The 17,911-nt window shown below is 42.1% G+C and overlaps 1 protein-coding gene across 7 annotated transcripts in view; it reads right to left on the reverse strand.

Moving 5' to 3' along the window:
• The window catches only part of SEMA3D (semaphorin 3D), a 306,858-nt gene that overhangs the window by 121,532 nt on the left and 167,415 nt on the right, over positions 1-17,911 (reverse strand). For all 7 annotated transcript variants that reach the window (XM_073652332.1, XM_073652335.1, XM_073652334.1 and 4 more), the window contains 2 exons: positions 15,911-16,039; positions 12,245-12,387 (listed from right to left, as the gene is read on the reverse strand). In XM_073652332.1, coding sequence (XP_073508433.1) covers positions 12,245-12,387; positions 15,911-16,039 — 272 coding nt within the window. The remainder of the gene's footprint in view (positions 1-12,244; positions 12,388-15,910; positions 16,040-17,911) is intronic.

A 17,911-nucleotide genomic window follows, 5' to 3' on the forward strand; every position in this document is an offset into this window, starting at 1 on the left:
ATCATCGCCAGCAATGGCCAGCCCGTGCCACAGATCGGATTTAAAGAGGTGACCCTCAAAATCGGTAGAGTCGAACTGGCCGCACAGGGACTGATCATTGTAGATATTGATAAACATGAGAGTCACCCAAAAATAACTCTAGGAACTAACGTAATTGAAAATTGTCTTGCAGAGGTGATTTTCCTTTTACAGCAGGTTGCCAAGAACGCCAGCTCCGGCGAGCAGCGGGTGCTCCAGAAAGAGATCCGGGCACTGATGCAACGGCAACGAGTGGAACTCTCCGGCGGTGAGATTGGTAGCGTAAGAATGTGTGACCCTTTTCCTATTGCCATGCCCCCAAAAAGTGAAATGATGATTTGGTGCCGGGCAGCTATTGGTCTGAGAGGTAGAGATTACCAGGCAATGGTAGAACCAGTTTACTCAGACAGTAGGCCCACCATTTTGACAGCACGGGGGGTGGTCAATGTACGCCATGGGAGGGTGCCCGTTCGCATAATAAATATCGGGGAGAGGGAAGTGTACCTGCCCCGGTATGCCACGCTAGCCAAATTATATACCACTAATCAAAATTCTATACAATCTGTGGAACCCTTGCCTCCATCTCACCCGGAGGAAGGTAACGGCTCTAAGAAAGACATGGAGGACTGGTGTCAGCAACTACATCTGGGTACTGACTCCACTCCCTCACATCAGAAACAAGGAGTCTATCGGGTGGTTCAAGAGTATGAGAGAGTGTTTAGTAAACACCCGTTAGACTTCGGGCGAGTCAAGGGGGTAGAACACCGCATCCCCACGGGAGATCATCCTCCCATAAAAGAGAGGTATCGACCCGTACCCCCTGCACATTACCAACACGCCAAGGGGATGCTTAGAGACATGAAGGAGGCTGGGGTAATCCGGGATAGCTGTAGCCCCTGGGCAGCCCCATTAGTTTTAGTCAAAAAGAAAGACAACACCATGAGGATGTGTGTAGATTACCGGAAAATCAACCGTATCACACACAAGGATGCGTACCCCTTACCAAGGATAGAGGAGTCATTGGCTGCTTTAAGATCTGCTAACTTCTTCTCTACCTTGGATCTCACTAGCGGGTACTGGCAGGTTCCTGTAGCAGAGGCGGACCGGGAGAAGACCGCATTCACCACCCCGATGGGACTTAGCGAGTTCACCTGCATGCCGTTCGGACTCTGCAACGCCCCAGGAACCTTCCAACGATTAATGGAGTGCTGTCTGGGCCACAGAAACTTCGAGACGGTCCTGTTGTACCTGGACGATGTCATCGTATACTCCAAAACTTATGAGGACCACCTGAAACACCTGGCGGAGGTGTTCGAAGCTCTGGCGAGTTACGGCCTAAAGGTGAAACCCTCCAAGTGTCACCTCCTGAAACCAAAGGTGCAATACCTGGGACACGTGGTGAGCGCTGACGGAGTGGCTCCCGACCCCGATAAGATCACCGCAATTAAGGGATGGCCAAGCCCCTCCAGCGTAAAAGAAGTGCGGCAGTTCCTAGGGTTGGTAGGCTACTACCGAAGGTTTATTCCCGGTTTCACCAAAAAGGCAGCACCTATGCAGGACCTCCTGATAGGCCAGTCCCGGAAGGCCAAGAACCAGAAGCCGCCCTTCAAATGGGAAAAGCTAGAAGAAGAGTCCTTCCGCCAGCTGAAGATGGCCCTCACGGGGGATGAAATCTTGGCGTACCCGGACTATAGCCAGCCCTTCATCCTCTACACCGACGCCAGTAACATCGGGCTAGGAGCCGTACTGTCCCAGATTCAGCAGGGGAGAGAACGAGTAATCTCCTATGCCAGCCGAAAACTGCGACCCACCGAAAGGAACCCCGAAAATTACAGCTCATTTAAGCTAGAGTTCCTGGCCGTGGTATGGGCAGTCACCGAGCGCTTTAGGCATTACCTCGCTTCTTCCCGGTTCACCGTATACACGGATAACAACCCGTTGACACACCTGGACACGGCAAGACTCGGTGCCCTGGAGCAGAGGTGGATGGCCCGTCTGTCCAACTACGAGTTCACAATCAAATACCGGGCAGGACGCTCCAATACTAACGCGGACGCCCTGTCCAGGATGCCCAACCTGCCGGACGAAGGAGAAGATCCGGAGGGACTGGAAGAAGTTGAACTCCCTGCGTTCCACCGTCATGGGACTATCCAGTATTCCCACCGGGTAAGGGGTAAGCAGGCTGCTACGTTGAACCCCTTACCCCACTACAACTGGGCGGAAACGCAAGACAGCGACCCTGCCGTCCGACTGGTGAAGGAGATGCTGACTCGGCCGGAGGCTCGCCTTGAACCAGACGCTCCGGAGGAAGCCAAACAACTATGGGCGGAGAAGAGTCGACTATTCCTTTACAAGGGGAAGTTGTGCCGCAGAATGGTCAACTCCCGGACGCATGAACTACTCTGGCAAGTAGTGGTGCCCCGAAGAGACGCAGCCATGGTGATGGAGGCATACCACGACGGAGCTGGACACTTCGGGTGGAAAAAGCTGGAGTTCCTGCTGCGCGAGCGGTTCCACTGGGTAGGCATGAGGGGAACCATCGAGAAGTGGTGCAGAGACTGTGGCCCGTGCAATCTGAGAAGGAAGGACCGGGCCAGCCAGAAGACTCCCCTGCAGTCCATCGTCACCCGGCAACCGTTGGAACTGGTAGCCTTGGATCATGTAAAACTGACCCCAAGCAGAAGTGGCTACGTCTACGCGTTAACCATCGTGGATCATTACTCCCGGTTCTTGGTTGTCGTCCCCGTCAAGGACTTAACGGCTCAAACAGCAGCTAGGGCCTTCCAGCAGCACTTCTGCCGTCCACACGGGTACCCGGACCAAGTGCTGACGGACCAGGGACCTGCCTTTGAAGCGGAGGTCTTCCAGGAATTCTGCAATCTGTATGGCTGCCGGAAGATAAGGACGACACCCTACCATCCGCAAACTAATGGACTTTGTGAAAAAATGAACCAGGTGGTAATGGATCTTCTAAAAACATTGCCCCTGGAAGAACGCAGTCTGTGGCCTGAGAAGTTGCCCGATCTGGTGGACCTATACAACCACATCCCGGTAGGTTCCACCAACTGTACCCCGGCTTACCTAATGAGGGCGAGACCTGGTAAGTTACCTGTTGACCTGGAAATGGGAGTCCTGACACCTGAGGAGACTTCACCAGAAACAGACTGGGACACAGAGAGGCAGCAGCAGTACCGGAGAGTACAGGAGAGCGTGGAGCGAAGTCTCTGTCAGGCTAGGGAAAGACAAGAGAAGACTTACAACCAGTATGCTCCCGCTGTTCCCCTGGTACCCGGAGAGCAGGTCTTGAAGAGGAAAAGACGGCTCCACAAGTTGGATGACCAGTGGGAGAAGGACCCGTACACCGTACTGCCCTCAAGCCACGAGAACCCGAAGGTCTGTACCATCAGTAAAGACGGAGGGGAAACCACAGCCATTGTATCCCGGGACCACCTGAAGAAGTGTCCCGAACAACTGAGGAACCCTGAAGAGGAACAAGAAGACCATCGACCCGTGGGAGAAAGGGAAGATATGGTTAGTACCGTGCTCGGGGACTTCCCTCGGTCTTGGACTCAAGTCAATGGTGCAGTTGTGGTACCCGTACTCACCTTCCTCCAACCATCATCCCAAGAACCTACGGAGCAACGGGTAGAGCTGGAAGAACAGCCGGTCCAGGAGGCAGAAGACTCCACACAAGTAGAACAGGAGAATCAACCCTCTGCTTATAGTGAGCCTGCCGTACCCCTAGTGAGACAAAGAGCCGGTAGACAGCTGCCCAGTTTACCCTTGACAGCTCCTACACCCTGTAGTTCAGGGCCAGACAGTCAGCTCCGTAGGTCCACTAGGGCCACTAGAGGCCAGTTACCCGCACGTTGGAGGATCTAAATGTTTAAGCTATTTTATAATGTTTACCTGTCTATAGTTGCTTGTGTGTAATTTTGTATTTCTAGTTGTTTTTAGGAATCCTTGGTGGATTTACCGGGAATCCTTGTATATAGTTGGAGCGTAACCCAGGATGGACTAAAGACTGTCAAGGACTCGGGGTAGAACAGACCCCTACCTGGTTACGTCTCCCTGTGTTGGTGAAATGGACACCTTGCTTTCTTCAGAGACTGCACCCGGTTGCGGACACGCCGTAACCATCTTTGTGTGTTTTCTTATTGTATTATTAATGTTTTGCCTTGTTATGTTTTCTAAATGTGTTTAGTCCCGGAGTACTAAATTTTACTAGGGGGGAATGTGACACCCCAGGGGTCTGGTTGCCACAGTAACGTAATGTTATGTCTGAGAGCAGGTGGGAGGTCCTTTAGTCAGGGATCCTGTGCATGCCACACCTCCTGCCCAGTCTTGGGAGGGGAAGAACTTCCCCTATATAAACCTGGGGCTGAGGCAGGGTGAGTGAGTAGAAGAAGAGAAGAAGTAGAGACAGCATAGGAGGAAACAGCAGAGTTACAAGGAGTCAGGGGCTGGCAGCTGCAGAGCTTGCCCTGACTAAGAAGATTCTTTACCGGACCCGGAGTCCGAGGCTGTGGGGACTAACTCCTACCCAGCAGCAGAATCCGTCAGGCAGGGGATTTCAGGTCCCCTGGCCCAGAAGCCCGAAGGCACGGTCACACGCGTGGGACCAGCACCGCCATCGTGGAGCGGAAGCCATTAGAAGGCCCCGAGTCACCGGCCATACGGGTGAGCACCACACGGTACACTCAGGGACGTGGGCTACTTACATCAGCTTCTAGCAAGGTAGCCAGAAGAGTACAGTCAGTTTGGGAGGCCTACAACTACGCCTGGCCAGGGGAGATCCCATCTGCTCAAGGACTGACCAGGCCCCGTTCACTAGCAAGTACTCCGGGAGGGTCTATCGTTGTTACCAGTAAAGACCCTGAATTACACCGCACCGTCTCTGAGTGGTTCCTGCTACCCCCATCATCCACATCTGCTGCCCTGAGGCCATACCCCTCCCGTTGGGGGTTATACCATCTAGCTGCACAATCCTACCACCGGCCTCAGCGGTCTGCCCTGCAGCAGCAGCTCCCTGGCTGCTCTCAACGGGTGGCGTAGTCATCAACTATTTACTACTAATAGACTGCCGTCTAGTTTGACTCCCTGGGCACGGACCGGGTCACCGCCACGAGACTACAACCCTCCACTGATCCGGCTCCGGGTAGGCTCCCGCGTGCGCAGCGCAGCGCGACACAGGCCCAGGGGCGCGTCATATCTTTTTAGCGCACAAGTGTGGTCGATCAACGTTCTGTGAATGCCTAAAAAGATGGACGGCAAAAAAAGTCCAAAATGTCTCCATCTGCCTCATTATACTGTAGTTAGCGGTTCCATCAGCAGTTTGTCTGAATCGCATTTTTGTGGGATTTACACAAAAAGCCTGACGTAAATGCTAGGTGTAGAACACAAATATGTGATCCCGACCTTATATGGAAAGTGATCAAAAAATGTTATGTACCCCAAAGTGTTACCAGCAAAAACCCTAACTTATTACACAAAAAAACAGCCCCCACTCATGTCCATCATCTGTCACTGGAAATATAGGAGGTTCTCACATTACTGGTAGAACAAAGACTCTGGAAAAGTGACACAGCTAAAACCCAAATAAGATCCAGGGAAATGTGCATTCCCAAATCCAAATCCCCCCTCCTTCAGAGCCCCACTGTGCCTAAACCGTAGTAAGCGGCCACATGTTTGGCATTATTGTAGCGAGGAAAGCGCACTTAACAATTTACTAGGCGCAAGTCTCCAGAAGCATAAGCAGTGTACAATAAATGGGGGAGCTAAAATATATGGGGCACTGCACTATGGGGGGGCATGATGTACGGGCACTAAACTGGCATATTTGCAATTCTCCAGAAAAAAAGCCTGGTGTGGATATTACAAAATAGTCACTGCAGCCGTAAACAAATTCATTGAGAGGTACAATTTCTACAATAGAGTCACTTTTGGGGGTTTTCTACTGTTCTGGCACATTAGGGACTCCCCAAACTTCGCCCACCCACAAACAATTCAAGGCTCTAAAGGCCAAATAGCACTCCTTCCTTTTCAGCCCTGACGTGTGGCCAAATAGTAGTTTTTGACAACATATGGGGCATCAATGCGTTCAGGAGAAATTGTGCAATAAATTTTGAGGTCCAATTTCACCTATTATCCCATGTGTAAGTAAAAAATTAGCAAAAAATAAAAAACTAACTTTTTACCAGAAAATTGTTATATTTCCACTTCCCAATGGTATAAAATTATGTGAGACACCTGTGAGTTCAAAATACTTACTACACCCTTGGATGAAATACTAAAGCAGTGGACATTTCCAATATGGGGTCACCTTGGGGGTTTCTACTGTTTTGTCACCTTAGGGTCTCTGCTAATGGAGCCCACAATTTGTTTAAACACAATTTACGTTCTAAAAGCCAAGTAGCGCTCTTTCCCATTTGATCCCTGTCGTGTGCTCAAACGGTAGTGTATAACCACATATGGGGTATTTCCACATTCAGTAAAAATTGCACAACAAATTATGGGGTCCATTTTCTCCTATTACCCCTTTTGAAATTATAAATTTGGTGCTATCATATTTTAGTGGGAAAAAAATATTTTTTCTTTATACAACTAAATGTAATAAAGTTTTATGAATCACAAGTAGGTTAAAAATGCTCAGTACACCCTTAGATGAATTCCTTGAGGGGTCTAGTTACCAAAATGGGGTCACTTGTTGGAGATTTCTGCTGTTTTGGCATGTCAGAGGCTCTGAAAATGCAACATGGCATTCACAATCTATTGACAAATTTACTCTGTTCCAAAAATCAAATGGCGCTCTTTCTTTTCCAAGCCCTGCCATGTGCTCAAGCAGCAATTTTTGACCACATATGGGGTATCTTTGTGTTCGGAAGAAATTGCATAACAAATTATTGGGTCCATTTTTTCCTATTATTCATTGTGAAAATTTTGAATTTAAAACTTAATTTTAGCAGAAAAAGCTTCTGGTTCTGTTCAGCACCTATGGTTCAAAAAGCTTAACACACCCCTAGATGAATTCTTTTTAGGGTCTAGTTTCCAAAATGGGGTTACTTGTGGGAGTTTCTGCTGTTTTGGTACCTCCAGCCAAATATACATTCCAAATACCAAATGTTGCTGCTTCCCTTCCAAACCCTGCCGTGTGTCCAAACAGAACTTTTTAAGTACATGTGGGATATCGCCACGCTCAGAATAAAGTGGGTTAGAAACTTTGCAGTACACTTTTTTATGTTACCTCTTGCAAAAGTGAAAAATTTGGGACTAAAGCAACATTTTCATGAAAAAAAAAAGAAAATTTTCAATATGACTATCTAATATTATCAAATTCTATGTAGTACCTGTGAATTCAAAATGCTCACTAGACCCCTGGATAAAATACCTGGGCAGTGTAGTTTCCAAAATGGGGTCACTTGTCGGGGTTTTCTGCTGTTTGAATGCCTTAGGGGCAAAAGCGACACGGTGCCCACAATCTATTTCAACCAAAATGGTGCTCCTTCCCTTCCAAGCCCTGCCATTTGTCGAAACAGAGGTTTCTGACAACATGTGGGGTATTAGCTCACTCAGAAAAAAACAGGTAAAAATTATTTGTGTCCATTTTCTTGTGCTATTCCTTGTAAAAGTTAAAAAAATGGGGCTAAAGCAACATTTTAGAGTAAAAACTACAATTTTTTTTTCATTTGACCTTGTATTAATTCCTGTGTAGCTCCTGAAGCATTAAAACATTTCTTGACAGCAGTTTTAAAGTCTTTGACAGGTGTGTGTGGTTTTTAAAATGGTATCACATTTTGGGAGTTTCCAATATATAAGCCCCTCAAAGTCCATTGAAATCTGAATTGGTCCCTAAAAAAAGGTTTTGTAAATTTCTTGCAAAAATGAGAAATTGCTACAAAACTTTTATCCCTTCTAACATCCTAACAAAATAAAAAGTTTGAAAAACGATGCAGATGTAAAGTAGACTTATAGAAAAGGTTATTTATTAATTATTTTGTACAGCGTGACTAATTTGTTTAAGGATATAAAGATGAAGATTTTGACAATTGGAAATTTCTCTAAATTTTTGACAAATTTCCGATTTTTTCACAAATAAATGCAAATCAGATCGACCTAATTTTACTAATAGCATAGAGTAAAATGTGTCGCAAAAAACTGTCTTTGAATCCCTGGGAAACATTGAAGCGTTCAAGAGTTACCACATGAAGTGACACTGGTCAGATTTAAAAAATTTGGCATGGTCATTAATGTTAAAATCGGCTCAGTCACTGAGCAGTTAAGGTCATAAGCAACAACCTACACATTATTCATAAAGTGCAGAAAAATGTTTACCAAGCCTATTGATAAGAGGTCCAGTGTCCAGGGTCCAGAGTCAAATACTTCTGTATCTCATGTTAGTTTAGCATTTTCTCCATATATTGCATTTAACAGAATAGGTCTTGTTAGCCGTGTTTCTTAAGAGCCCGTTGTTACCCTGACTGTCACCCAGAAGCTACAGACTTTAATCTGCAGATGTACTGTACTATTTGAGATTGCCACTGGTACTAATAGGGTTAACTCCATTAGTATCTTGACATTAGGAAATTTCTGTTTATTTTCTGTAATATGCCTCTATACTAGAGTTGTCAGAATGCTTTCTCTCGGCTTTCTTTGCAGGAAGTCATAGATGGATGGAATTTTTATGACAATGCACTTACGTTGCCTCATTTTGTCATGCTTTGCTTACTCTGTGTTTATTAATTCAATATGTTTAAGTTCACTTAAAATATTCTCTTCCATAGAGAACGTGCTAAATACACAAAACTCTATGAAAGTGTCTTGGATTCTAACTAGATCAAAATTAGTACCGTTTTCTACCCTGTAATAATTCTTTCAAGCGTTACTTCAATATACAGCAGCACATATTTTCACGCTGTACTGGAGACATATATGAAGATTTCCTGCAATCTACTGTACAGGGTTTCAGTAGGTAAAGCACCAGATGTTTGTCCCTAGGCAAATTATTCTAAGATTTCTATAATTTTCTAGGCCTTAAACCAAATAGGAAGCAGACTGTTTTATGTAACCGCTGTCCCCTTAGGGTAAAGCATCAGAAGAATGGAAATTGGGCCAGTACTTACTGGTACAGGAATCACTGTACTATAATATTATAGGTAATTCCAAAAGCCAGAGATGTTTCAGCCATTTCTGTCTAAAGCTTTAAGTCACAACTGGCATAATATTAGAGAAGACAAGCAGAGAATATTTCTATTTATGGGTAAACTTTTTTCGCTATTTAATGTTTCACTTGCAAAGTGATTCCTATTAAAATATTTGCCCAGATTAAGGGACTTAAATTTTGGACAATTTACTGAAACGCTTTTCTGCTAAATTAAATGCTCAATATTTGTGATGGATCATTTTCAATTATTAAACAGTGTACTGTATAGGTTGCCACTGAATTTTTCCTTTAATATAAAGTTAAAAGGTAATATTAATGAAAGTATGGCATAAGATCTTTTATGTATACGTGTGAAGACGACAAATCATATCAATAACGTCTCAGACGGTTTTGTACATATACTTGCGCTTCCTAACCATATAGAAACCCTGGTAGTATGAAGTACGGTACTTATTTAATAAACCAGATGATGTGTGTGGAAATAGAGGAGCATGTGCAAAGAGAAGAAGACCACTGCCTTTCATGAAACTCTTTTTGTCCCATTTACGGATTCACAACAATAGGTGAATTGCAGAATGTCCATTTGCTTGTTCCTAGCAATTAGCGGTAATGTGTGGGGCAATCCAGTAGCAAATATACAATTTCCCTAAAGCACCAGCCCAGGAGAAATTAAGTATTATATAATTCTCAAGAATTTGACTTTCCATACAATGTACAGACAGTCTTAGGCTTCCGGAGTCACAAGTTCCTTGTAGCCACAGTGCATCCATGAAAACAAGGGATGTGCTGCAGAAAATTTGCATACTGTATGGGGACAAAATGATCATATAACAATTGTTTTGTCCCCAGTTTGTATCAGCCCTTTTGATCACCTATTGAGTTTTATATAGTCAACTGGCTGTCAGTTATATGAAGAAATCTGCCCATCTAAACGGACCTTAAAGGAAACATGTATCTGCAGGCTAATAGCGTTCTGAAGCTGCTGCTGGGAGGAAATTAACTTTATTCCTCCTGACAACCACGGGCTTTCCGTCGTAGGGGTGGACTGATGCGGCTTCAGTCATGGCTCATTACATAGTGAGCACTGAGCGTTGACTGAAGCCACCCTGAACCAACCCTATGACTGAAAGTATGAGGCTGGTGGAAGCAATAGAGTTCATGTAGTCCCGGTAGCGGGGCTCTCAATGTGGGTGTCAGGCAGTTGCAGAACGCTATTAACCTACAGATTAACCTCAAATCTGCAGGCTAATAGTGTTTTTTTACATGACAAGTCCACTTTACCTTAGAATCATAGCAGATTATTTGAAAATGGCTTAATATACCAGAAATCCACTATAAAATGCAACCTCTTACTTTGGTGTTGATTCATGCCACCAACCACACTCAGGAGAAATGCTGGTTGCCTTTAAAGGTTTATTTCTAAATAAACCGCTGAGATCCCCAGGGATCTTGAGATTGGAGCTCTGGAACCTCAAAAGTGAGTCACTGCAGCCCCATCCTGAATGGAGCAAAGGTGTGCATGCTTGGCTCCACTCCATGCATGTCTCTGGAACTGCTGGAATTAGTCGAATGCTGAAATCGGCAGTCCCATTGACCCCTAGACAAAGAATGGAGCAGAGACTGAGCCGTTACACCTCTGCTCCATTCAGAATGGGGCTGGAGAGTTCCATTGTTGGGGTTCAGATCCCCAATTGCAGGATTGCTGACAGACTGCTGGGATTGGGGCTCTAGAACTCCAGAACAGGGGGAAGGAACCCAAGTGATCAGAAAGCTATTTTATAAATTGCGGATAACTTGTTTTTTGGAGAATAACCCTTTATGGAAGAGCAATCTAAGGGTCCGTTCACACAGGCTAATGAACTGCTCATAAATAAGGGTCTATCAACAATATAGGCCATTGATATGAGCTTATATTTCTCATTTTACATGATGCAATAATCAGGTGGGGCAGTATGCACGAATGATTACACAAACGCATTAGATTGTCGTCCCTACACATCACCTGTTAACACAGATGAATGTACTAGCATGCAAGAATGATTTTTAAGTCAGAGTAAAAGATACGATCAATAATAATTAAGCTAATTATTGCTAATCGTTTGCTCACTGACCGTGTTTACATGTGATGATGATCAAAAGCGATCGCCTTTATATCAATTGTATGGGTGACTGTCACCCTCTGTAAATGGCCCTCAAACTAAATGATTCCTTCTTCATTGTTCAAATTTTTTGTAATTTACAGTAGGTGTAAAATTGGTGCAATGCACCATAAAGAATGTCTTACATAGGAGCTGATAAAAACAATCATGGTGGGGAAGCATGCTATAAATGAGAGTTAAAATTTGTCCTACGTTTCTCTACTTGTGTTATTACATTTTTTTTATTTGTACGTCCCATGGTTGCACTGCCACTTTAATATCTCTAAACAGACACTCCAGTGATGGAGTTGTATAATGTGGAGATTAGAGAAGGGCAAACCCGACCAGAACTGTTTGGCGTTTGTGCCGGACATTAATTGTTTGGGTTAGAACACCGAACACAGACTTTTTCTGGAAGTCCGTCGCAGTGTTCGGAGTCCGTGGTGAAAAGAGACAGAGTGAGTTCATAGTTCGGGCAACCTTTATTTTAAATGGGGTTCGGGTTCCGGTTGAAGTTCGGTTACTGTTTCGGTACCCAAACCGAACTTTGAAATAACGTTCGGGTCTGGTACCAGAACCTGAACTGCCACCGGTCCGCCCATCCCTAGTGGAGATGTATCGCTTCAGTGTGGCATCTGCAGATATAACTTCAATAAAATACAAACAATGCATTTGAGCAAGCTGTGAAAGCATTAAAACCATATTTTGTTTGTCAATTAGTAAATATATTTATACTTTATTTTATTACAGACAAGACTTGGCCAAATTTCCACTGTCATTTTAATGACGCACAAATAAATCAGCAAAATTGTTATAGCCTGTGATTATTTCACGTTATAACATGAGGAAATTTGCAAAACAAGACCTGCTTCAGGTATTCTATGTTTTATAGTATAACATAAAGCTGTCCTAATTTATTCATTCTCACCTTACATACTCTTCCAACCCGAGAGAATATTGTTTTTTCAGAGGCGCTGCCTTCTGGGGATGCTTCCCGAAAGAAAAAGTAAATCTTATCATCATCTGGATTATATGTGTCCGGTATGGAATAAGCACCAAAAAACTTTGCACCTATAATTTGAAGACATAGAAATCAGATTATACTGGAAGTTGTGTTTTGCTTTGCTTCTTTTGTACAGAAATAGATTTATTTGCTCTTAAATAACATCACTACCTTTCCTTTTATCGTGTCTACTACTATTCATTTTATTCAATTGGATCTAGTTTATTAATCCCATCCAGTCGCAACTAGCTTTGGCGTTCCCAAGCATGCCAGATTTTTCAAATATGACATGTCACTTTATGTGGTAGTAACTCTGGAATTCTTCTTTGCATCCTATTGATTCTGGAAAAGTTTTTACATGACACATGGTACTTTATGTTTAAAATATATATACTCGGCACTTAAAAAAGAAAATAATTTTTCGAGAATTTTGTGTATATTTATTATTTGTAAGGCAATCCCAAAATAAATGTGTGACGTAAGGCAATCCAAAAATAAATGTGGTGTACATAGGTCACTGAAATTACCTAAAACTGAAGGCAGGTATACATTAGAGGCAGATATGCAAAAAACAGATATGCGTTAGAAATAGTCCCTTGACCAGCAGTTTGGGTCTATAAGCTGGCAATACTACCCAGTGTAACGCCTGCTGAAAGTCATTCATGAACGGTATTGTTGGTACATCCTCCCCATATTAGGTAATTTCAGAGACCTATGTACACCACATTGGTTAGTCTGTTTATATGAATATATTTTTCAATTACAGACACAGATATACTGTATGTGTATTTTATGCACTAGTTTGTTGTTTAGTGGTACAACCAGTCTAGTATGAGAGTTTAGAGGTATTTGGTACTTTTAACAGCTACTTTGTTTGTGGCTAAAAATTAACAGCTGTTCTCTCCCGTTTCAGCTGGTTTTGTACTAGAAATGGTAATACTAGTGGGACAAACCTTAAGGGAATCACTGCAACATATATCAGTATTTCACTTTTTATTAAATAGTTTTTTTTGGTTGCGGACCCCTTGAGTTTGGCCCTATAGATGTATACCACCATAGCATTTTAGAACAGTGGTTTATCTGTTTATATTCTGAGAGATATAACTGTTTTATTTTTCCAAGGACAGAGGTAAGTGAGGTTTTTTTTTTATCTTTGAGATGAGTTGACGTTTTCAGTGATACCATATATTTTTCCATATGACTTTATGACCATGTTTTATTCCACAGTTTGATGGCATGATGAAAAAAATGGGATTGTTGTCGATTTTTTAATTCTTATTATGTTATCACTGTAAGAGTTAAATACTGTGACAGTTTTATAGTTTAGTTTGTCCCAGATGCAACAATATCAAATATGTGTATTTTGGGGGGTTTATTTTTGTTTTTACATGAAAAACATTTTTCAGATTTTTTATTATTCTTTATTTTGTGGGATTATTTTAACACAATATGTTTCTACTTTTTTTTCTTATTCCCACTAAGGGACTTGAACACTGAATATCTGATTCCTGATCTAATATACTACAATACTCATGTATTACATAAACATTAGACCTGTCACTTTTATTCATATAGGAGCCCGGCAAGGCCAAAAAAGCTCCCATACCTGGCAGATCCAGAGGTAATTGTTTCACCATCGTAACCCAGCAAATGCTGCCCAGGTTTGCCAATAAGGTTAAAGAGAGTGCTCCCTCTCACAACTATCTACAACTATCTAGAAGCAGCAGTTACTATTGACTGTGACATTTATTGTGATAAACAGCCAGAAGTAGTCCTGGCATTGACTGTGGTAGTTGCAGTAGGATCATAGCTGTCAATTTTGTCAAGCTCATGTGGTCATCGCATAGTTCCTTTGCTCACACATACTGGTATGTCCATTTATGAGAACACCTTCCCAAACAGGAAGTACCAATACTAGAGATGACACAGATTTTCACAGGAAATTTGATTCCCGGAGAAGTTATTCTACATAAATATAATATTACTTGTGCTCTAGGTTCTCTCCAGAACCCAGTGAATACTAAACTTAAGATGTAAGATGTAAAAAATAAAATAAATCCATATATTCACCTTAATGCTTACCATCTGCAGACTACTGGCGCTCGCACTGTAATCCCACATGCAAAATGATTCTGCTTATGGACGTGCAAGGTCGCTACTCACACTGTGATGTCATGATTAGGGATGAGCAGACCCATGGATGTTCGGGTTTGTCGGGTTCAAAGTTCGGTTTGGATACCAGAACTCTACCCAAACTTGAACCCAAACCTGAACCCAACAGAAGTCAATGGGACCTAAACTTTGGTGCTATAAAATGGACATAGTGAGGGCTAAGGGGCTGCAAAAGTCTCTCTCTCTAACTCTTTCATGAACACCAAACACTAAAACGGCCTTCCGGGGAAAGTCTGTGTTCGGAGTTCAGCACCGGACACTAGGTGTCCGGTACGAACCCCGAACTTTACAGTTCGGTTTCCCTCATCTCTAGTCATGACATCATGACCTTTTGCAGCGGTGACCTGAAGATCCAGCGAGGACAGGATAGGTGATGTGGAGGGGCCGAAGAGATGAGTGGTATTGTGAGTATAAAGATTTTTTCACATTTTATTGGCCTTTTACAGTTCATAAAAATAATAACCAGCAACCACCACTTTGCTGAATCTGTGCGAAGGTGAACTATACATTTTGGTGAAGGTGGATTTTTGTAAAATTCAAAGAGAATTCAATTCCACTATAATTTATTCGCTCATCTTTAACCAGTATGTCCAATTTTGGAAAGGGGATTAAATTGTCATCCATGTGATATAATTATTTTAAGAACAAAACTATAGCATTTTAGACACATACGAGTGTCAATTTCATAGGATGGCAAATAATATTTAAGAATATATTTGGTATATTGGAGAAAACCTGAAGGAAACCCATAAGGGTATAACATATCAGCTCCATTCAGATGTACTTGGTCAGATTCGAAGCCAGGACTCCATCACTGCAAGTCAACTTTGCAAACCACTGTGCTACCATGCTGCACGGACACAGATAAAATGGGTGGTCTCGTGAAAGTCCTTGATGGGATATCACTAGAATACTTTAATTTAGTAAGTGGCTGAGGTCATAGCTGTTGTACCAGAGAATTAAGAAATAACTGCAACATGCTATCAAATTCTGTCTTGCATCAATCCCATTAATGCCGAAGCTATAGTAGAAGGGTAATTTAAGGTTGTTCAATCAGTGCGTTTGGGACTTATGTATATGTAATGAACCTGCTATATTAGCAGTGATGTGGATGATCATACTATCACAAAGAGCAAGAATAGCTTATTGTCCTAAAGTTAGCTTATAGTCCTATATTGTCCTATTGTCCTAGTATTTCCATATAAATGGCAGTATTTTTTCTTGGCCCTATTCTGTACAATGTTCAATACTGAAGGTACTCTAAAAAAGGGATAAATGGAGAATTTTTAACAACTTTGTTATTTTTTTTACTTTTAACTCACTTAAAAACAGTTATAAAAAAAGTTACTGCTTTTTCAATTGCCTTATCTTTGTGAACGTTTATTAATATTGTGCTGTTTCTAAAAAAGAAAATGTTACCATTAAGCCAGTAATGATCAGAGTTATCTGTTCTGATGAAATGATGTTCATTGGGTGGTCCAAGCGAACGAGTAAATGTTGTTTCTTTTCCAAGGAAATCTGAAGCCGTCCCAGCAAAAAGATACTTATCTGAAAACAATAACAGCAATACATTAAATAATGCATATTATTAATATTGCTCATAACTTAATCCTATAAAATCTGTATATTAAACAAACACAGAGTTGCAGAAACTTTTCCCCTAGAATAAATGAGTTGAAGAAACACGCCTGGAAAAACAAATACCCTATGTTCAATCAGCATAGTACTGTGTCTGAAGTCTGAATGCTCCTTGAAAGAGGGTCTCCATTTTTCACATTTTTTTCTGGCTAAATGTAATACAATAGGTATACCACAAAAAAGTGTCTTAATGCCGTGCTTCCATGGATCAGATGTAATCTGTGATTAAGCCTGGCAATAAGTATATGTGCACACAATATTTTTTTCAAATGGGCAAACCCAACGAGATTTTCAATAGGAAGATGCTTCAGGAAACAATGGTATTATCTGGCATTTTGTAATCCTGATTTTGTGAGTAATTTCCCAACTAATTTTGGTTGTCTTCTTTACTGGAGTTTTCCGTACAGTATTTTAAAACTCTATTCAACTATGAAGAAACGACTAGCGTTTTTTGAAGCAAAATCACTGGCAAAACGCTCAAAAAGATGCTGGGGGGGTCTTTCTTTTCTGCATATTTTGAGCCTTCCCATTGACTTGTATGGTAAAATATAGAGCGACAGACAGTCAAAAGATTGAATATATGAGCAGCAAACCATTTTACCTAGAAATGCATACATATACTCATTGCTTTGAGCATTTAGTTTGAGCTTTTTTTGGGTGGGTTTCACGGCAGACCGTCCTGAAAAAAAAGCTGTGTGCACATATCCGAAGGGTGCATTTACATTTACCGATTTTTTGCTGTTAAATGGGTGCTGATCGGTAAACGTGGATGTGTAAGAGCCTGTTTGCATGGGCAGACCACACTTTAGATGTGCACTGAACAATCAGCAGTAGATGGTTCTGGGTTTATAGACGGCTATTGTTCTCAGCAGAGCAGGTCCTCTTTACACTGGATGATTTGCTGCCGAGAACGATGACCTTTTGGGCAATCACAAAAATCATTTCACCTGGCAAAAAAGCATTTTACTTGTTTGTCAGCTATTCGTGAGCCATTTTAGACTGTTCGATTATCGTGAAGCAAGTGTTCCTAGGAACACTCATTTCACGATAATCATGCATGTAAATACACTGAAAGTATTTGATTTACATGCAGAGTTACCAAATGGGTAATAAGACATCTGTGTGATGAAAGCAGGACAGGTACTCCAAGGTGAGAGACATTTTTTTTGTTACTTTTCTCCACTATATGGCCAAGACTGAGGACTGCCCTTTATTAATGTAGAATTTTCTAATAACATATATGAAAATAAGTTGAATTTCTTGTGGCTTGGTGCACAGAACTGCAATATTATATAACCACAGATAGGGGAAATTATTATAGCTATTTTCATTGTCTATATTACTAAATACTTTTGCGTCATTAAACTGTAATTTAAAACAAATTGCCTTTGTTCATGTTAATGCCATAGGCAAACACACATTTCCTTCCTAAGAAAACTTCCCCCTCGTTTTTTTTTCCTTAATGTTATATCCTTTAGACAACATCAGTTGGCTTTAAGGTATCAATTGTCAACCTATGAAAAGTGAACATCACAATGAATAATTGATGATGTTTTCATTAGCCACATTACAGAGCGAGGATAGCCCCAGATTTGTCACTGACAAGCCTTTGTTGACATGATGATACATATGTATCTGTTCAGGGAAGTTCCTTGTGCAGACAGTGGTGTCTGCGAATTCTTTCATCTCCCTCTGTCAGATACGCGTATAGTATAACATAAGTGGTTTAATATTTCACACATGTACGGTGAATTGAAATAAATGGAGATTACAAGCTTTTCA

This window comes from Phyllobates terribilis, unplaced genomic scaffold, assembly GCF_046119375.1.
Source record: "Phyllobates terribilis strain yellow unplaced genomic scaffold, ASM4611937v1 Scaffold_11__3_contigs__length_659146591, whole genome shotgun sequence".
NCBI classification, from domain to species: Eukaryota; Metazoa; Chordata; class Amphibia; order Anura; family Dendrobatidae; genus Phyllobates; species Phyllobates terribilis.